The sequence below is a fragment of the Xyrauchen texanus genome, chromosome 36 (genome assembly GCF_025860055.1).
Source record: "Xyrauchen texanus isolate HMW12.3.18 chromosome 36, RBS_HiC_50CHRs, whole genome shotgun sequence".
NCBI classification, from domain to species: domain Eukaryota; kingdom Metazoa; phylum Chordata; class Actinopteri; order Cypriniformes; family Catostomidae; genus Xyrauchen; species Xyrauchen texanus.
The window spans coordinates 26,760,543-26,783,398 of record NC_068311.1 but is presented as its reverse complement, the minus strand read 5'-3'; the positions used below and the strand labels follow the sequence as shown (position 1 = coordinate 26,783,398).

General features: G+C 36.6%; 1 protein-coding gene across 3 annotated transcripts in view; it reads left to right on the top strand.

Annotated features, from left to right (window-relative positions):
- Window positions 1-21,657, top strand: part of LOC127629942 (serine/threonine-protein kinase D2-like) — a 54,259-nt gene extending 32,602 nt beyond the window's left edge. For all 3 annotated transcript variants that reach the window (XM_052107264.1, XM_052107263.1, XM_052107261.1), the window contains 13 exons: window positions 262-333; window positions 451-613; window positions 1,259-1,370; window positions 3,192-3,269; window positions 4,216-4,528; window positions 4,996-5,048; window positions 5,151-5,223; window positions 5,736-5,842; window positions 6,103-6,264; window positions 14,063-14,161; window positions 14,700-14,967; window positions 16,562-16,647; window positions 18,081-21,657. In XM_052107264.1, the coding sequence (XP_051963224.1) occupies window positions 262-333; window positions 451-613; window positions 1,259-1,370; window positions 3,192-3,269; window positions 4,216-4,528; window positions 4,996-5,048; window positions 5,151-5,223; window positions 5,736-5,842; window positions 6,103-6,264; window positions 14,063-14,161; window positions 14,700-14,967; window positions 16,562-16,647; window positions 18,081-18,305 (1,811 nt within the window). In that variant the 3' untranslated portion in view covers window positions 18,306-21,657. The remainder of the gene's footprint in view (window positions 1-261; window positions 334-450; window positions 614-1,258; window positions 1,371-3,191; window positions 3,270-4,215; window positions 4,529-4,995; window positions 5,049-5,150; window positions 5,224-5,735; window positions 5,843-6,102; window positions 6,265-14,062; window positions 14,162-14,699; window positions 14,968-16,561; window positions 16,648-18,080) is intronic.
- The last annotated feature ends 1,199 nt before the right edge of the window (window positions 21,658-22,856 follow it).

Sequence of the window (22,856 nt, the reverse complement as noted above, 5' to 3'; positions counted from 1 at the left end):
CTATGAATTGATTATCAATTGAAACAATATTGACACATTTCGATTAAGAGAAAGAAAAGAATGGTTAAACACCTGTAGTATTTCTTCATTTTTCATGTCATGGCACAAATGGCCACATCGTCTCGAACCAAAGAAGTGAAATTGTTTAAAATTCACCTCAAATTTCACTTATCCAATTTCCAATATATTCAGACATATGATGAGGACACAAAATGTAAGAATCACCCAAATAACACTTGCAATGTTTTGTTCTTTTTCAAGACTGCAAGTTCAACTGCCACAAGCGCTGCGCGTACAAAGTTCCCAACGACTGTTTGGGGGAGACTCTTGGAGGTAATGAAAGTGTGAGAGAAACAATAATGCACATGGTTAATTTACCAGCAATTGTTTTTAATTTTTTATTATTGTGGCTTTTTGCCCACGTCACCTGTTTTCATGTCTGTTTCTCAGACATGTTAAGTCCGAGCACAGATGCAGAGGTGCCGATGGATTACAATAATGAGTATTCTGAACATGATAAGTCTTCTCTGATGGACGAATCAGATGAGTCCATCAGTATCCCTGGGTCCTTTTCCCCTGACAGCAGCCAGGATGGAGTCAGTGGTGACCAGAGGTTTGTTAGACAGGTTTTAGACACAAATTAGACAAAAATCAAGCTTTAAAGGAACAGTTCAACAAAAAAATTCAAATTCTGTCATCATTTATTCACCCTCATATTCTTGCAAACACTTATGACCTTCATTCCACTGTGGAACACCAAAGGCGATGTTAGGCAGAATGTTCAGTCTCAGTCACCATTTACTTTAAATGTATTTTTTTCCCCATACAATGAAAGTGAATGGTGACTGAGGCTGTCATTCTGTATAACATCTCCTTTTATAACATAAATGCCATATTTATGTTATAAAAGTGCCATATTTAAATAAGTGAAGCAAATGATGCCGAAAAGCAATGCAAGTACAATCTATATTGTTGAATTGTCATTTTGCATTAAGGCATGTGAAAGTCCGAAGCATTATTGGGTTTCATTCAGGTTAAACTTTTTTCAGTGCCTGATGAAAATTTGCAACATGCTGAATGGTTTTGATGAATTCTCGCCATCTATTCGCTTACCTTTGTTGCATCTCTCTTGGTGTGAATAGGGCTTTATTTGGCATACAATTGCCTGCATACTTCTGTCTCTCAAACACCTTGATCCTCTCATAAGATCTCCTTAATCTCACATACAGTCTGAATGTGTGCTGTGATGTCTCCCCAGTGCTAATATTCCTCTGATGAGAGTAGTGCAGTCAGTGAGACACACCACACGTCGCTCTAGCATGGCCATCAAAGAGGGCTGGATGGTGCACTATAGCAACAAGGACACACTGGTAACTTCCTCTGACTCCCATCTGCTTCTTAACACAGCCAGAGTTCTTTCTCTAACCCTTTTCTTTTTACACCAGTGCTTCTGAATTGGTGGGTCACAGGTCTCTTCTGATAGGGTCGTGGCACAATGCTAAATACAACTGATTACAGATGCGAGTATTTAAAATTTAAAGGGACAGTTCACCTAAAAATGAAAACTGTCTCATCATTTAGACACCCACCTGCCTTCACAAATGTGTATACATTTATTTCTTCTGCTGAACACACATACAAAATATGGAGTCTTGGAATACTTTTATGCTGCCTTAATGTGGTTTTTGGACCTTCAAAGTTCTGGCCACCATTCACTTGCATTATATGGACCTGCAGAGCTGAGATTTTCTTCTAAAAATCTTTGTTTGTGTTCAGCAGAAGAAAGTATATCAACACATACAGTATTTACACAATAAGTACACTATATCAAATGCTTATTTCTTTAATGCAAATACATAGTAAAGAAACCTATACATATAAAAGTGAGAAAATACTTCTTACATTAAAGCATAAAAAATATTTTCTTAATAGGCCATTTAATAAATGTTTGGTTTGTTTATCTAGTTAAAATATGTATACAAATAAATGAATACAATTTTCTTGAGACACAATTCTGATATTAATACTTATTATCAGAGAATATATCTTGAATTAAATTTATTTTTCACACATTGGCAATACAAGTTTTTCTTGTTTTAAGCATAAATCGAATACACTTTAGAAGGCTTACACTTAAAACAAAAAGGAGAAAAAAATATTTGCCAACAGTGAGAAAAAAGTCATCTTAGTTCATTCAAATTAAGCAGATTGACATGTTATTTGACACCCTCTCATCCTCAAAAACCATGAACAACATTACACAAGGTAAAAGAAAATACTACCCATACTTCATTAAATATGAGTTCTGCTGCCATGAATCCAGCAAAATTCAAGACATATATATTAATAATTTAGCATATTGTTAGAGTTCATGATAATATTGATACATTTTAATGTTTAACAATAAGGTTTTATTTGCTGAGATTAGTTAATGCATAAGGTATCATCAACTAACAATGATTTTAACTGATTCTATTAATCTTAGATAAAGTTGCAAGATGAAGAAATGCTGTAAAACTACTGTTAGTTTATGTCACTGATATTAACAAATACAACCTTATTTTAAAGTGCTACCTTTTTGATTTTAAATACATTTTTGTTAACTTTTGTATAGTAAACCATTTTTGTATAGTGCTGGGTCACCACTTGGCCAATGTAAAATCAATGTCCTGAGGCAAAAACCCAGTGAAAATCACTGCTTTACAGTTTGCACTATCCTGACTTCACTTACAAGCTTCACTATTGATATTTCTTTTTGCTTTCTACATCAGTCTGCTCTGTAATATCACCAATCTTCAGCTTTTAAATCACAGTCTATTCTGCTTTGAGTGGCTCCTGCATGATTACTACTAGGGTGGATATTGATTTGTAAGAATGAATAGCGCTAAATGTCACTCATAGTGGGGGTTCGAAATGTATTTTATAAAGAATGGTAAAAATTGTCTGAGGCATTTTCTCAACATTGATCTATTGACCTGCTCTTGCCTTCCTGTTAAGCGTCTGAATTTCTATGCAGCATTTCACTCTTCTTTAGCCTTTTCTTTCTAACTTTCCTCCTGATTTTTCTCTTACATCCTCCTCTGCAGCTCTGTTTACCCTTCGCTTTCTTCTTCCTCCTGTCTGCTGGGGTGATACTGAACCTCAGAATCAACCCTATGTTGACATATGACCTCTCACCCCACCCTTAACAGAGGAAGAGACACTACTGGCGCCTGGACTGCAAATGCATCACCCTGTTTCAGAATGACACAACCAACAAATACTACAAGGTATAATCTCCCTTTCTCGTACAGTTTAAACCTTTAATGCAGAAGCGTATTGCATGAATTATTGAATCATAATGGGAAAAAAAAACATTTTTACACCTCATGGTGGTTCATATGTAACATTACACCCTGAATGGTTAAAAATGTGGCTGTCACGAAAAAGGTTACACTTAAAATGCTCAAGTCTCCGAACAAACAAGTCAGGCATATGTGGTAATGTTTGAAAGCTTAGAATCTAAACTTTTCAAAAATTACCATCAATTCGGCATTTAAGATAAATATAAAAAAAATAAGGGCCAAAAACATCTGCGTCGTAATAAGCACCACCTAGAGGTAATGTGGTAGAAATATTAATATTAATATAAAACTCTATTAAAAAGCACTTAAATAGACAAATCAAATATCCAATGAAAGCTCTCATTCTCAGGAATGCAACGTTACAGTATATATATATATATATATATATAAAGTTTTTTGTCAAAATATACAGTCCAGCAGGAAAAGCATGCTAAACAAATCTTTGGAAATATATGATGATAAATATAAAAATTGCAAAGGGGAGGATCTCAGCTTTATAATGACTCATAGATTTAGCTTCTAGTCCACTCAGAGGCCAAGATATTCGATGAAGCAGTGGGGGTGGTGCATGAACTAAAAATGAGACTGAATGTCTATGGACGAGCACATCTGGGAGGGATTAAATTAGTCAACATTATGTGTAAATGTTAATAATGCATTATGAATGGTTTTCAAAAGCTATTGAGCCATTAAGGTGACTTTGCATGTAGATTTATTTGGTTTCATGTATCATTTCAGATAATTATCTTGGCTCATATCAATTTGAATTCAACTCCCGCTGTGAAATGAACCTCTGTTCACCTTTGCACATGGTCTGAATTATTGAGAATCTAATTTGCCCCTTCGTCTTTCTCTGTTCCCATTTCCACAGGAGATTCCTCTCTCAGAAATCCTGGGGTTATGTCCCGCTGGTGACTTCTCTCTTGTACCTGCTGGTACAAGCCCCCACTGCTTTGAGATTGTCACATGCAGTATGGTCTACTTTGTTGGCGAGGACCCCAACCCCGTCCCCTCCCTTTTATCCAATATATCTGGTCTTCCTTTCTCTTTCACGCCCAGCAGCGTTGCGCCAAATAGCGGATTGGGGCGTGAGTTCGCCAAAGGATGGGAGACTGCTATCCGTGAAGCCCTCATGCCAGTCATCTTCAAAGACAATCCTCCAGCAGAAGGACACATCCATCATCGTAAGTGAAACTATTGCTATAAAAAAGGTGACACACATATTCGTGTAGTATGCACAATAGGGGTAAAATCATGATATGTAACTACAACCCTATGACAGGGTGGAGGGTGGGGCCGGGACGGGATGCTACACACCCGGCCCCTAATCAGGCAAATCAAGCCTCAGAGAGGGATAAGGGCCAACTGGAGACTGCAGTTGGAAAGAGAGAGAGAGATTTTTACGGGCAGCTGTCTGACACCTTTGTGTGTTTGTCTTTTTGTTTAAGTTCTTCATTAAAATATTATTTATATTGTCAAGCCGGTTCTCGCCCCCTCCTTTCTGGATTTGGCACCAGTGTAAATGGATTAATGGAAAACACAGATCAAGTCAACTGTATTCAACATTTTTATAGGTATTGTAAATATAAGTGTCATATTGGAGTTATCATGTGAGGCTATTGATGTAATTATTGATCTGTTCAATTTTTAGGGCAGGCATCCGTAAACATCTCTGTGTCTAACAGCCAGATTCAGGAGAATGTGGTGAGTGGGTGAACTTGACTTTTAAAACTGGATTACATTATACAGTGATAATGAAGAAGATGATGATGATGATGATGATGATAATGATGATGTACCCAACAGGATATTGGGATGGTGTACCAGATCTTTGCTGATGAGGTTCTGGGCTCTGGACAGTTTGGTGTGGTGTATGGAGGTATGTAAATTAAAAAATAATTGAAAACTAGATTTGTACTTTTTCTGAATTAAATGTGAGCAGTGTTTCCCCATGCAAACCCTCAGTGGCATTGCTGTGTGGATGCTAAGATGTTCTGGGTGGTTGCTAGCTCAATTTTATGCAGTTGCTAGTGTGTTCTGGATGGTTTCTGGTTGGTTGCTTACTGGCCAAAGTAAAAAAAGCCCACCTCCAAATCTTTATGATATCTTGGTCCTATTCGACAAACATCCCTCTTTCAATTCAAGTCTATTGAATATTTTAACCTGTGTTACGTATTTCATGTAAGTAGTACAACATGAGTTTTAAACAAAAAAAGAGTTACTAGCTGCTAAATATAATTTAGTGTTAGAGATTTGTTCAAGTATTAGCATTCCTAGTTGCCTTAGCAACATCACTAATGATATGCAATAAAGGATATTACACAGCTAAGAATTCAGGCCTAAATATACTTCTTCATATTCCAATCTCTATACCTTCCCAAACCCACACAGGAAAACACAGGAAAACTGGCCGGGATGTAGCCGTAAAGGTGATCGATAAGCTCCGATTCCCCACCAAACAGGAGAGCCAGCTGAGGAATGAAGTGGCCATACTGCAGGTAAGCAGTAGGGGGTGATAGAGAATCAGTGTTCTGACCACACATAGAACCGTGGTGGCTGTTGAATACTGAGTAGATCATCTTACTGACTAAATGATAATGAACTCACTTAACAAAATTGAACATACTGTGTGTCCGCTGACCATGAGTATACCTAATATGAGGTCATGAATGCAAATAGGTGATAACATTGTGACTCACTGGGCTGTGCTAGTTTATCCCTTGTTTACATGGCCTGCCCTACTCTTTATCTCTCTCAGAGCTTGCGAAACTTGGGTATAGTGAATCTGGAGTGTATGTTTGAGACGCCAGAGAAGGTCTTTGTGGTAATGGAGAAACTTCATGGTGACATGCTAGAGATGATCCTGTCTAGTGAGAAAGGACGACTTCCTGAGAGATTCACCAAGTTCCTCATCACACAGGTCAGCACTGGTGTTTGTTTATAGGGTCATTTCTACAATTCAGTTACTTTTGGGCTTTGAAGCTTTTTAAAAAATGAAACATACTTTTATATGTATCTTTATGTTTCATCATTAAAGGGATGCTAAAGATTTTATAAATCATACAGGTCAAGCGAACGGAACTTCCATACGTGTCCTCTGGCATGTTTTGAGTGGAGCGGAGTGTTTTCAATTTATTCCTATGGGGGTCAAGCACCACACTCTCGAGGTGGATTGTGGGATTGACAACGGTATGGAGAAAGTGTTGAGGGTGGTTGAGAGCATCAAAAAACCCCACCCCCATCTGGAGTTTCCTGGCCTCTTTTGAAGTTTCCGCCCTCGTTTGGAGATCTCCACAAGTAGGTATAGCTGCAGGCAGGAGAGCTCCAAATGGGGGTGTAATCTACAAAAGGGGGTGGGGTACCACATAAGGGGGAAGGGTTACTCCAAATGGGGGTTGTGCCAACTCCAAAAGGGGGTGTTAACCTTGCTCGCTTCTGGAGTTTTCCCATTCTCCTGTTTGGCGTTTCTTTCCCGGTTTGGAGATCTCCGGCCTGCAGCAATACCTACTTGCAAAAAGTTGAGAAATGCAAAGAGGGATGCAGGCGAGCTCCATAAAGGAGCAGGATCTCCAAACTGCCAGTAAAGGTATACAGAGCCCATAACCCAACACTAAGCCTAACCATGTGTGGATGTGCCACCCCCTTTTGAAGTGGGTCCAACCCCCTTCTGGAGTAACCCTGCCCCTACTGGAATTTTCCCACCCTCTTATGCAGTTTCCTCCCCGTTTGGATATCTCCTTGCTTGCTGCTTGCTACTACTTGGAAATGCTCTACGTTATGCAAATAAGAAAGGAAGAAAATGCAGGAATCTGCCTTTAATGCTGAAGTTTCTGCTGGATTCAATGTTTTTAACACATCGTTATGTTTAATTCAGACTTCAAACAGGAGATTGCATGCATTCATTGTGGCAATACTATGGTTAAGTAGGAAAAACTATAATAAATCAACACTGTTTATATACATTGGGAATTCGAAACAAAGCTGGCATCTTTCCAACTGTAATTGCACATATACAGTATAAGAGGATATTATTGCTCATGTACTGAAAACAATGATAGACAAAAAACACTCACTTTACATATTACAATGCCCCTAAGATGCAGCTCTCGAGTGTTGTGAGCAAAGCCGAGCAGATTAATTCCACTCCAGTGGACACGTACCATAAATGTGATCACACCTTTACGAAGATGTCCATTGGATTAGGTGGGTAGGGTCAGGATTGAATATAACAGGGTGGACATTCAGTGGGTAAAATTAGACAATACATAGTCTGTGAAAGATATCCAGCTAATATATTTGTAAACTTATAATGATGATTTTATTTCTGTTAACATAAATAAATTGAAATGGTAAAACTGCATTACTTTTCCCTATATCTTTTCTGAAACTGGTGAACTTGTTATGCTTGACCACATATGACTAAATTCACAAAATGAAAAACATAATTAAAACAGAAGAGTTACACACTTCACACAACTCAAGCATTATTTTGCTCAAGCATTATATATGTCCACCTCCAAAGTGTGATATAATTTCATTATGTTTTAAATGTCAAAGTATCATGACATAATGGATGGACAATCAAATCGATGTACATGCAAAAAACCTACAATATCAATGTTATAATGTATTTTTCTTAAAGCATTTTTTTCTTGTTTTAAGCATAAATTCAGCTAAATTTAAGGAGGCTTATGATTAAAGAAATAACTATTTCCTAATAGGGTAACAGCAATTACTGAGGCAAAGCACACCAAGCACATGAACGGAACTGTCAATGGACATCAGTGATTATGACTTTAAGAAAAGCAGCATAAAAACATAGGTAAAAATGTGTTCACATTTAAATACAATTAATTATAACTTTTGACCAACAGGTAGTGCTGTTGCAAAAGGTTACAGTGTGGTCATAATGACACACAAAGTTTCATGAAAATGTGGCTAAGCGTTGCAGAAATACAGCCTCAAATGCTTTTTTGGCGAATTGCCATCAATTTCGTTGGTGCGCTATTCGAGAACAGTTTCGTCTATCAAGAAAAGCTTTTGATAAAATTTTTGTTGCTAGTGTCACTAGATGATACACAACAAATTTAGTGCACATCTGACATACGACCTAGGAGTTCGGTGAGGTGACCAGACCATAGTTGTGATGACACGTAGTAAGTTTCGTGTCAATATGCTTAAGTGTTGCGTAAGCAATATGCTAGAGTTATAGCATCACATCCATTTTTGTGTGCTCGCGGTCAAATTCATTGAAGCGTTATTTGCAAACAGTGTAGTCAATCAAAAGCTTTTGATACATTTTTATCATCAGAGTCATCATTTTTATTTGTATAGCATATTTCACAACAGATTGTTTCAAAGCAGCTTTGTAGAAAATCATGCATTATCAAAACTTTTTACCGGAATATCTAGAAAGTCGTAGAGTCATCATTGTGTAATTGTAAATTGTGTATAAAAATAAATAATTAAATTGTTAAATAATAATTGTATTTAGAAACTCAGTGAGCAAGCTGAAGGCGACTGTGGCAAGGAACACAAAACTCCATAAGATGTTGGTTAATGGAAAAAAATTAACTTGGTAGAAACCAGACTCACTGTGGGGGCCAATTCCTCTCTGGCTAAACAACATGAATATAAGGCCAATATTAGTTATTTGTGTGCAGTGCAAGTCATGGTTTAAAATGAGTAAACTAAGTAAGTGTTAAGGACTAGTGTCTAAACAAAGATTTTGTATGAACTGCAAGATTAATAACTAATGTCTATGAAGTCAATCCTGATTAACTGTAGAAGTTCACATAGATGTATTGTCCTTTGTTAGTTGGCTGATGAAGGCTTTTGTTGGCAATTCATTGATAGGCTATGTATTCCATTTTAAGAGTGTAGTCCATCAATAAACAAAGGTGATGCAGGCAGAGATCAGTGAGGTGCATAACAGTTCAACCGGCACATCATTTCGGTGAGAAGTCCAAAGTCAGGCAGTGGCATATGAAGTATCCAATGTCTTACAGTTTGAGCTGACATCAGTTCATCCTCTGAAGACAATCGTAAAAGACTGAAGTGATGTCTGGCTAGTACCGGCTGTTGTTTGTCGTCATCATTCAGCAACACGTAGCGTAGAGTCTGACACGTATTAACAGGATTAACAGGAGAATTTTGTGATGGTAATGAACGTGATGGAATATAGCGTGGTAGAAGGTCACTTAAGTACTGTGGAGCTAGACCATTCAAAGCTTTTTGTGTAGTTATCAGAATTTTTTAATTAATACAAAATTGAACAGGTAGCCAATGTATCGACGATAAAATTGGGCTAATAAGATCATATTTCTTGGTTCTATTCAACATATGAGGCAGCTGCATTTTGAACCAATTGAAGTTTATTTATTGAACTTGCAGTGCATCCTCCCAGTAATGCATTACAATAATATAGTCTTGAGGTCATGAACACATTAATTCGTTTTTCAGTATCAGCAACAGAGAGCATGTGTCGTAACTTAGCAATATTTCTGAGGTGGGAGAATGCTGTTCTACAAACATTGGAAATTTGATTTTCAAAGGACAGATTGGTATCAAATATAATATCTAAGTCCTCCGCTGTTGCAGACGATATAACAGTACATCCGTCGAGATTCAAATAATATTTTAGAGGCTTATTTTTAGAGGTTTTTGGTCCAATAATTAGTAGCTCTGTTTTGTCAGAATTGAGTTGAAGGACATTTCTGGCCATCCAATCCTTGATTTCATTGATACAATCTGCTTAATTTGGAGAATTGTGAAATTTCATCAGGTTTAGAAAAATATATAGTTGGGTATCATCAGCATAGCAGTGGAAACTTAAGCCACGATTCCTGATAATATCTCCCATGGGAAGCATATATAAGGAGAAAAGCAGAGGCCCTAAAACTGACCTGTGGCACTCCATACTTAACTTTTGTTTGATTTGACAATTCCTCATTTACACATTCAAAGTGGTAGCTGTCATAAATAGGACCTGAACAATGCTAATGCAAGTCCACTAATGCCAACATAATTCTCTAGCCTATTCAAGATAATGTCATGATCTAAATGCTCTAGAAGAGAAATGGAGCTTTGATCAGATGATAAGAGCAAGTAATTTGTAACTCTGATAAATGTAGTCTCTGTACTGTGATGGGGCCTAAATCCTGACTGAATTTGTCCATATATCCCATTTCTCTGTAGAAATGAACATTAGTTGGGAGGGGACTAACTTTTCTAGTATTGTTGACATAAATTGGAGATTTGAAATCGTTCTTCAATTAGCCGATTCGCCAGGATCATGCTGTGGATTCTTAATAAGTGGTTTTGATAACTGCCATTTTAAAGTTTCTTGGGGCATGTCCTAAGTATAGCGAGGAATTAATAATAATTAAGAAGAGGTTCTGAGATTACATGGAATTCCTCTTTTAAGAGCTTAGTTGGTATTGGATCTAACATAATTGTTGTGGCTTTTGAATTTTGTATATGTTTTTGTGACAGGGTGAGAGTGGGGCCGGGTCCTGATTCTACACACCCGGTCCCTTATCAGGATAATCAAGCCTCCGAGAGGGATAAAAAGCCGGTTCTCTCTCTGTTGCACCACTGCCCGCAGTTGGCCTTTATCCCTCTCGGAGGCTTGATTAGCCTGATAAGGGACCGGGTGTGTAGAATTACAACCCAGCCCTGCCCTCCGCCCTGTCACAGTTTTGTTAGCTCTTCATGACTTATGACAGTGAAGGATTGAAGAAAAATTATGAGACACTGTTTTCTGAGGTGCTGTGACAGTTGATTGTATAATTCCAATTTTTATTTCTGATGATTTCTATTTTTTCAGTAAAGAAATTCATGAAGTCATTAATATTGTGCTACGACGGAATGTCAAGGCTTTATTCCTAACCAATTTAGCCACAGTATTGAATAAACTCCTAGGATTATTGTGGTTATTTTCTATGAGTTTGCTCAAATATGCTGACCTGGCAGCTTTTAGTGCCTTTCTGTATCTACAGACACTATCCTTCCAAGCACCGCAAAATGCCTCTAATTTGTATTCGTCCACTTGCGCTTCATTTTCTGAGCTGCTCTCCAAGAGAGTTGAGAATATCGCTAAATGCTAATCCCAAATGTGTCAGTTTCATTATTTATGTGAATGTTGAAATCACCAACAATTAAAGCTCTATCTACAGTAAATACAGGATCTGACAGAACATTTGCAAATTCACCAAGGAAATCAGAATACTACCAGGTGATCTATATACTGTAGCAATGTCAAAATACATTTAAATCTAACGGTGTCATATTAAGCATTATTACTTCAAAAGACTTTGCACTTATATCCTGTCATCTGATTAACACCAACACATCCTCCTCAGCCCTTTAGACAAGGCTTATATTTGTAACAATAACCTGGGGAGTAGATTCATTTAAACTAATATATTCATCTGGTAAAAGCAAGGTTTTTGTCAAACAGAGCACATCCAAACAATTATCTGTAATAAATTCATTTACAATTAGTTATTTTGTTGAGTTCTTTAAGTTTGACGTTAATAAAATTTTTTCTAAATTATTTAGTGAGGCGTTTGTGTTTAGTAGTTCGGGGAACAGACACAGTCTCTATATGATATCTAGGTGATACAGTGTCTATGTGTTGTATGTGTTTATTTGACCTGTGTGCCGTCAATGCAGCTAGCAGACATTCGGACTAACCAGTTTGTCTGCTTCCTGACGTGGACCCAAGTTAGTAAAAAATGATCACTGTTAAGACTATGAGCAAAATTACTAGTGAGGAGAGTGGCACCTTCCCTGGGGCGATGGAGTCTGTCTCTCTCTATAGAAGGTCAGGTCCACCCCAAAATCTTTTCCAATTACCCCTAATCCTATGCTATTCTCCGGACATGACCAGCCATTCAGTCACACTAATCTATTATATACCTTGTCACCACAATGAGCAGGGAGGGGGCTTGAGCACTTTTACAAGTTCACACACCTCTTTAACATTATCTTTAGTGATCTAGTGATGCGTGTCTCCAACTCTTTGTTGTTGTTATAGTTGTTCTTGAACAGCGAGGGTTTGAAACCTATGTTGTTCGATATGGTTCCTGATCAGCAGATGTTTAAGATTGATGCAAAAATCTGTGCAAAACAAAGAGGAGAAAACCAATGCACGCAGTCGAGATGCGAAACCTAACAAGCATAAAAGAGAGAAACGGGTGCATGTGGTAAAATACACACCGTTGATACAGTATAAAAGCGGGAAAAAATTAAGCATGCGGCAAAATGGCAAAGGATAAAACGATGAATGTATAAGAATAAGCAATGCTAAGCAGGCTAGCAAGCTACACACACAGACTCGTGCAGCATGCCGGCTGTCATTTAGATTTGTCGGTAGATTATACTTGACAAATTTTGAGCGAATCGGATGAACAGTCTAGGACGAGTTAGAAAAAGTATGTTTTTCGTAATATAAAAATGGCAGAAAATCTAGGGGGCCGAGCAAAAATTGGCCATACTTTCAGATTGAGTCAACAAATTTTGATTCTAGGCCTTAAAGGTATGAGCATAAACATAAGTGCAAATTAGAACAGTTAGTGGCGCTAGAGGGTATGAGTTAGAGACTCCAAATTTGGGTCAGTTACAGATCAGAGTGTCCTCTATCAGGAAATGTCATAACTTTCCTATGTATGGTTCTATGGACTGCCATAGACTTCAAGACAGAAAAATAATACAAATAATAAGAAAACTAATGGATACAATAGGTGCCTATGCATCTTCGGTCCAAAGAGTCCACATTTCAAATCGTTTTTGAAAAACACACCCATCAGGTTCTCCGGGCCAAAGAGGAAAAGACCATCCAAGCTGTTATCAGCGTCAGGTCCAAAAGCCAGTGTCTATATGGACCAGGGGTGTGTCAGTGCCCATGACATGGGTAACTAGCACATCTGTGAGTGGCACCATTAATGCAGACAGATATGTATTTTTTTTTTTTAAATTTGGGGCTGCATATACTGCCATCCAACACCGTCTTTTCCAGGGACATCCCAGAATTTTCAGCAGACCACATATGGCCGAATAAGCAGAGAGTGCGGGTGCCTGCCTGCAGTCCTGACCATCTCCAATTGAGAATGTGTGGTGCATTATGAAGCACACAATATGGAAACAAAGACCCCATACAATTGTGCAGCTGAAGACCTTCATAATGCATGAATGGGGGAAAATACCACTTTTTAAACTTAACAAACTTGTGTCTTCAGTGCCTAAATGCTTAATAAGTGTTATTAGAAGAAATGGTGATGTTTCACAGTGGTAAACACTAAAATGTCCCAACTTTTTTGGAGTGTGTTGCAATCATCTGAATTGAAATTACTGTACATTAAAAAAAGAATGAAATTTACCAGGTAAAACATCATATAATGTGTAGTTGTAGTGCTTTCAATTTAGCAAAGGGTGAATTTAATTTACAAATCATTCCATTTTGTTTTATTTGGATTTTTTATACTGTCACATTTTTTTCAGAATTGAGGTTGTATATTATGTGTGCTCACTGTGACAGTGTCACAGTGTGCAGATGTTTGTGCATGCATCATTGCATGGATTCAGTTCTTTTGTGGTTTTCAGTTCTCAACAGTTTTTTGGAAGCAAAATGTAAGTTCGAAGTGTTTGAAAGGATGTTTCTTAGAATGTGACCACATTCTGTTACACAAATACCCTTCCCTTCACTCTGTCTCCAGATTTTGGCTGCTCTTAGACACCTTCACTTCAAAAACATTGTGCACTGTGACCTCAAACCTGAGAATGTGCTGTTGGCATCAGCGGATCCTTTTCCACAGGTGATCACATGATAATTCACAAAGCACAAGTCAATTTAAAGGGATAGTTCACCCAAAAATGTCCAAAAATGTCGTTCTGTCATTGTTTACCAGCACTCATCCCCATGTTGTTTCAAAACCATCAAACGGTCTTTCTTCCAAGGAACACAAAAGAAGATGTTAGGCAGAATGTTAACCATTGATTTTCATTGTATGGAAAAAGATGCAATGAAAGTGAATGTTGACTGATGCTATCGTTCTGCCTTACATCTCTGTTTGTGTTCCACGGAAGAGAGAAAATCATATGGGAACAAAATGTGGTTAAGTAAATTATTACTATTTTTCATTGTCGGGTGAAGTATCCCTCTTTGCATGTCAACATCCATAAAGTAATAATGCAGTTGATACTTTGGAGTCAAATTAAGCAAATAGATTTCACAAGGCAATACAAGGTTATACTTTTCTTTTTTACTCTTATTTTTATTTTTATTTTTATTTTTTTTTGCTCTCTCTCTCTCTTGGGTCTTAACACTTCTCTCCTCCCACATATGGCACATAGGTCAAGCTTTGCGACTTTGGCTTTGCTCGCATCATCGGAGAGAAGTCTTTCCGCCGCTCTGTTGTGGGCACTCCAGCTTACTTGGCCCCCGAAGTCCTCCTGAACCAGGGTTACAATCGTTCTTTGGACATGTGGTCCGTCGGTGTTATCATGTATGTAAGTCTTAGCGGAACCTTCCCTTTCAACGAGGACGAAGACATCAATGATCAGATCCACAATGCTGCCTTCATGTACCCACCCAACCCCTGGAAACAGATCTCTCCTGAAGGTAACTCAGAAATAATGTGCAACTTCATCCCTGTGAACAGATTTTACTCAACAATAAATCAGATACAAATGGGGTAAATTCACTAAATTGTCTGTAATTTTTAAGGGATTTGTTCACCCAAAATGAAAATTATGTCATAAAATTTTAAAATAATTTAGTTCCAAACTCATTAGACTTTCTTTCTTAAATGTAACACAAAACAAGATGTTTTAATGAATATCCCGGTCTATCTTGTCAATACAATGGTAGTTAATGGTGACTCACTTTAAAGCATTACAAAGGACCCAAAAGTATCAAAAACATAGTCCATGTGACTTATGGGTCATTTTTAAATCTTCTGAAAACATGCAATTCTTGATGTACTTTTCACATTCAAGTTCTCATGTAAACGTGTGTGCCACTGTGAATGAGCATCTCTAATACACTCATTAACATGCAAGGGACATCAATATTTTCACTGAAAAATTACAATTCTGGTTGTGTCTCACCAAAACCTGAAACAGTGTTGCGGCATTAGTATTTAAATGGAGAGTTCTCACATCATGTAATCACCCTCATGCCATTCTAGATGTGTACCACTTTCTTTCTTCTGCTGAATAAAAGGTTTTTAGAGGAATATTTCAGCTCTATAAGTCCCTTCATGCAAGTGAATGGTGGCCAGAACTTTGAAGATCCAAAAAGCACACTAAGGAAGCATAAAATTAATCCATAATACTCCAGTGGTTAAATACAAGTCTTCAGAAATGATATGGTAGGTGTGGGTGAGAAACAGATCAATATTTAAGTCTTTTTCTTTTTCTTTTTTTACTATAAATCTCCACTTTCACTTTCACATTTTTATTTTGTTTTTGGCAGATCACATACTTTGTGGGAGGAGAATTTATAGTAAAAAAATATTTAAATATTTATCTGTTTCTCACCCACACCTATCATATCACTTCTAAATATACGGATTTCACTACTGGAGTCATATAGATTACTTTTATGCTGCCTTTATATGCTTTTTGGACCTTCAAAGATTTAACCACCATTCACTTGCATTGAAAGGAGCTGAGATATTCTTCAAAAAATCTTGTTTAGCAGAAGAAAGAAAGTCATACACATCCGGAATGGCATGAGGGTGAGTAAATGATAAGATCATTTTCATTTTTTCACATCCCTTTAGTGCAAAAATGCCTTGTTTCCATGTAAATTAGGCTTATTGCACCTTATTTCTAAAACTACTGTCAATGGGAAGCAGAAGCGGTGAATAATTTTTTTATTAAAAAGAGATGTTTGTTTTAATTTTCTATTGATCACGGTAGCATTAATACATCAAATGATAGAGAAGAGCTTGATAGCAATCTGAAAGTCTGACATTTTAATTGCGTTCACCACTAAATTTGTGTTTGCAATGCTATATTTCATGAGCTGCAATAAGCACACACTTTGTGTGGCTATTCTAGGCCATTAGTTCATCATAACAGAAGAAATTTGATGCATTAAAAGCAGGCAGATCATTGAGTAACTCCAACCGCCTTTGATTTTCTGTCCGCTGCTACAAATACTTCCGATCAATGCAAATTTATTTTGGGTGACGTCTGTTTCTCCATAGCTATCGACCTCATCAATAACCTGCTCCAAGTGAAGATGAGAAAACGCTACAGTGTGGACAAGAGTCTCAGCCACACCTATTTGCAGGTAATGCCAAACATAGACCACAAATTGGGTGTGAAATAGGTCTTAAACCATTGACAATGTGAAGTACATTTTTTGTTCATTTTCAACCAAGTGCCAGTAAAAGGTGCTTAAGAGTGGAGCTTTACCTTCAGAAAACATTGTACATCCACACCGGGAGGCCAAATGATATACCATATGTGCTTTTGTATTTGTTTTAAATGTGGTTTGCAATGTTTGCAAATGTCTGAATTGTGTGATTTAATTTCTTTTATTGCAATAAACATTAAACTTGAATAAATATATTAAGAAATCACAGGTAAAAGCATCTAATTTATATATACAGTATATATATATATATATATATATATATATATATATATATATATATATATATATATATATATATATATATATATATATATATGCAGTGTTGGTTTGTAGTTTCTGATAAACTTATATTCCTCATAAATTTAAGAAACATATTTGTTTGTTCATTTTTACAATACTTGTAACTTTGGTTTAAGTGAATTAAAAATACAAAGTGACTATATATTATACCATATATAGTACTATTATAGTACAGTAATATGTACCATTAACACTTTACAATAATGTTGTTTTCATTAACATAAGTAGTTAACTACATTAGTTAACATGAACTAAATGTGAACAATACTTTAACAGCATTCATTAGTCTTGGTTAATGTTAATTACTACATATACTAATAATTTTTTTGCATTAAAAGTTGTGTGTTTACATTGAAGCAATATGTATTAACATGAACAAGCAAGTAATTCAAGTATTTTGATAAATTTACATTATCCAAGATTAATAAATACTGTGAAAAATCATTGTTCTTTGTTATTTTATAATACATAATGCATTTACTATTGTTAACAAATAGAACCGTATTGTAAAGTGTTACCTATATACTATACATTCTATGTATTACTGTTATTCTATTGAAGTAGTGTAATATAAAAATGCTATTATACTCGAACATTATAATTGTAACATATGGTTTATATTATATTTTTAAAGTACAGAAAGTACAGTTAAATGTTGTCAAACTGTTAGAATGGTAAGTCATTAATGATAGGCCTATAGCATCTGTCTTTGACCTTGATTGATTATAGACTATTTTATTCTCATAGGACTAATTGAAAATAGCTCCATAATGACAGAACATTAAAAGCTCTGCATTACAGACAAAACATAAATGTACAAAACAACCCCTAAGAAGACAAAATTCAAGTATGGATCGCTGTAAAAGAGCTTTTTATGTTTGAGAAGCAAATGATATCAAGTACAAATAAGCATCCTAAGTAAGTCTAAGTGCTTTTAGACTCTAAGCAAAATGGATTGTCATTAGCTGTGGCGCCCTCCTCTCTTTGCCATCTCCTTATTTGTTCTCTCTTCTCCTCACCTTCCCTCCCCCCATCCACTGTTGTAGGACTATCAGACCTGGCTGGACCTCCGAGAGCTGGAGTCAAAGCTTGGGGAGCGTTACATAACACACGAGAGCGATGACAGCCGCTGGCAACAGTATGCCCACGACCACACCCTGCCCTACCCTCCCCACCTAGTGCCGCCACCACTAGCCTCAGACGACGATGAACGGGAAGGTGCGGAGGATGCAGATTTGCTGGGGCTAACAGAGCGCGTTAGCATCCTTTAAGAAGTGGAGGACAAGGAGTACGGATTGCCTGCTATGACAATAAGAATTATTAGCGCTCCAAGAACCTAGAATGGATGTAGTTATGTAGCCCTTCATTCAGAATGATGTCGGACCCCTTTTCCTATCCATCAGCAGGCCCTCTGACCTTTGACCTTCCCCAACCAGAACTTGGCATGAACTGGGATGCCAAGATTTTAAAGTCAGGGAAGAACCGTTTTGGACCCTAGCACTGGCCTTGATGTAGACACAAAGTCATATTGTTGACTTCAAGATTCAAAACAATTCAAAACGAGTGTATCAGTTGCGATACAAAATGCAGAGAGATATATGATCTGTATAGTGTCTGGAAATCGCTGTTTTTATTTTCCTTTTTAATTTCTTGCAATTGTATTTACATTTATGCATTTGGTGGATGTTTTTAATCCAAAGTTACTTGCAGTGCATCCAAGCTACACTGTTTATAAGGCCATGCATTCACTGGGGATCGAACCCATTACTTTGGTGTGCTAGCTCCATGCTCAACCAGTTAAGCTACAGGAACATTGGATGAAACCCCCTTAAGTTTCTTTTCCGCCATATAACTTGGTGAGCTTGTTGGTTACCAGTATCTGCAGGTGTATGGAGGACTGTGGCTTTATCTCTGAGAATAGCATCATCTAAAAAGGGCCGATGAGCCTTATCACCCTACGCTGTCTGAAAGACAAACTGAGTGCACAAAGACTGTCTAGAGTAGACTGTTCTCAGACCAGCTGCTATTGGCAATGAGTGAAGTGTTTATTTGGTTATTCTATTGGATTTGTTCTGATAAGGCATGTATTTGTACACCTAACTGACCCTAGACCTGAGCATTAGGCTGCATGTTACTGAGAATTAGGTTTGCTTGAGACTTATTGCTATGAAGGACTATTTTGTACACATGTAACCATAGAAAAAATTATATAGTTTAACGGAAGGGAATGTTATAGGTATAATAAAGATGGTAAAGCAGAAATATGTGTCACTGAATCAACTTGAGTCATGATTTTTCTGAGAGCTCGCACACTTTAACACAAATGGCAGGGATAAAGCTGTATCCAATACATGTGCTTGATTAATTCTCATTAGCACTTCCTCACCAGAAGTATATGGGGCAAGTTATTTTTTAGGATTTAAAAGCCGACATGTACAGTTCATATTTTTTAAAGCACATATAAAGTCTTCCATAACATTTTTTTAACTTTATCTGTACATTTTTTTCTTTTAGTTGTGGGATCACCGTTTTAGGTGGATGAACTTCTGGTTACGTGTTACAGGGGTGTTCAACAGGGGCGTTCAACGGATGACAGAGGGTGCTGAGAGCAAATTAGTAGAGAGACTAGACTTGGGAGTAAATCAGTTGGTTCTCCATTATACGAGTTGGTGCACATTTGTACCATGGTTCATCTGATTTTGATGTCTAGCGACACAGCTGAAGTATCTGGTGTAGCAGCCTCAAATATACAGGTGGAGGCACAACCTCGGCTAATGCACCTGTATGGCTCTGTAGATGGATATAGCTCAATGCAAAGAGCAGCGCGAGTGCAAAGTGGGTGCATTGCTACTCACAGACCGGTCTTGAGCTCTTATACGTAACACTGCAGGAAGCACAACGGAAACCATTTGAATTCGGCACAGAATTCTACATTACCACTTTCGAATTTACTATAGTAACACTAACTGTACTTTAGGGAGAAATAGATTCATAATAAATATCATATCACTACTTCAGCGCTATTAAATTTGTCATAGGCTACACTAGGGGAGTGAGGGAATATAATACATTTTTGTCACAACTTCTAAATGTTTATATTTTGTATTTATTATTTTTTAGATGTTTTAGAGTAGGTTTACTGTTTATAAATACAAAAATGCCATAGTTTGTTGAATAGAAATCATGTTACATCTATCCATGGTAGTTCAGAAGATCCATGCTTCCACGTCTTGTTACAAATACCATTGTTAAAACTATACAAAATAATTAATTAATGAATAAATAAAAAATTTCAAAAGGGCAAATGCAAAATACACATTTTTTTTAAAGATGAAATAGAAATGTGTAAATCCTAAAAAATAGGTTAAAATATTATTGTTTGAGTATAAGAAAAAAAAAACTGGTTTAATTTTATAGATGCTACAGATAACCTTACTGTTGTTGATATGAGTACATTTACATCTGCATCCAACTCAAAATCAATGCTGTAATGTAGAATGAGCATTTTGGTTGGACAAAATATGCAATATTAATGGTCTTTTCACTTATTTTTTAAATATATGAACAAAATCACTTATAAGTTTCTGTCTTTGCATTTTCATTTGATAGGCCCCAGATATAGCCCTCTATCTAAAAAAGGTTGTGAACCGCTGTGTTACAACAAAATGGAGTGGGTGGAGTTTGATACATTTTCCTTGCATCCTAACGTACATTGTGCAAAAGTTACCATGTTTATCAACTTTACTTATCCATGACAGAAGTTGAAATACTGATTATGATTTTGCACAGACAAGGTTATTAAGTGATTTTTTTTTATGCCCTGTAGTGATGGACATCCTAAGGAATTTAACAGCTGATTCTTCTGAATGAATTTGGTTCCTTAATGGTTCCATTAATGCTTTTTTAGTACTTTTGAGTAAGAAATATTTGGAAATTATTGCAGTTTAGTCCTGAAAACTCTCATAAAGATTTAGTACTGTATGTTAATGTGGGTATGAAATATTGTTAGGATATTGGTCTCGTGGACTAGATCTGCTAACGCTGCTAATGCATAGAAAATATGGAGACTTGCTACTGCTAGAAAATACACATACATACAGAGTTAGCATGTGGTCATGCTGCTGCTGCACAATTACACAAAAAAACAAGACATGGTGCATTGAGCATGAATTACATGCTGCTGCACACATAGACATGAAAAAAAAAAACAATACCAATGTGGAGGTGGGTTTCAGAGAAAACGTCTTAGTTTCTGTTGTAACCTCTGTTCCCTGATGGAGGGAACGAGATGTTGATTCGATGTATAAAAATGGCGAGTGGAATTTTCATGCCACTCCCCCAGACATGATTCATTCAGGTTTTGTGGTGAGGAACCGAGACGAGACAAGATATGTGCCTCAACGCAATCCTGTCTCTGAGCTCTGTTCCTTTGACCTCATTGCTTGGATTTTGCTCTGATATGCATTTTCAGCTGTGAGACCTTTTATAGATAGTTGTGTGCCTTTCCAAATCATGTCCAATCAATTGAATTTGCCACAGGTGGACTCCAATCAAAGTGTATATTAAACAGTCTGAACACTTATGTCAATGTGATATTTCAGTTTTTATTTCAATAAATTTGCAAAGTTATCAAAAATCTATCTTTTGCCTCGTCAATATGGGGTTTTGAGTGTAGATTGATGTGAACAAATTAAATAATTTAAAGCATTTTAGCATAATGCTGCAACATAAAATGTGAAAAAAATAAAGGGGTCTGAATTCTTTCTGAATGCACTGTATTAAGTGGTGAATTGAACAGTGAATGGAACATTACATTTATGTTTCACATCTACATAAAATTTTCACTGCTAAAGTTGGAAAATTTTAAGAAATGTGACCTGACAATTTCAGGGAAATCCCAAACGGATCTAGGAGTTAGTCAGTGTACCAGGGGAAAGAAGTGAAATTACTTTGTGGTGGGATTTTATTCATTTTTTTAATCCCAAATATGGTTAGATTCTGATCTCTGTTTCTCACTGAACAACTCCTTTGGTCACCCAAAGTTATTTATAGAGTATCAACAAAACATCTTGGAAAAAACTATGCAAACCCCACATGAAACAATCCGGAAGCAAAACTTCATGACCTGTTATAGCCAGTAATATGTGAATTTCATTTAAAGTCAAACACCTTTAGATAAAGGCGAAGTGTGTACTTTCTTTAATTAAATATATATGAAGTGCATTTCCTGGAGAAATGTAACCTTTAAAAATTCAATTACGAGTAAATGAGGTATTATATAGCTTTAACCTTATTTCTCAGAAGTCTCTGTATTTTCTCTGAATGAGAACACTGTTCTTGAAACATGACTTCAAGAAGATGTAAAGTAAACTCAGGTTCTTTCCATTTACCAGCCACTTGTGCTATGTAGTGATACATTATATAGAGCAAATACTGTACTGAAAACCCACACAGATAGAGGATACATTATGAGATTTGATACTTACGGTTCCGGTAATTAAAATGTGTAAAAACTGACGAGTACTGGAATGCAAATTATGACGTAAACCATTACAGTCAGGGTCTGAACTTAACCATGACTGAGGGCAAACATGCCATGGAAAGTAAAAAATATTTCAAACGTGGGGGCAAAAAAGCCCCCAAATTGAATTCAACAGTTTTTCTAAACTGTTATCTAACTTATAATTTGATTATTTTCTATTGTAGATTAGTATGAGTTCTAAATGTTTTACATACATGAACAATATTCTGTTTTTATATTACATAAAAAAAGCCCTCATAAAAGTAAAAAAAAAAAAAACAGGGACAATCCCCCAAGAGCA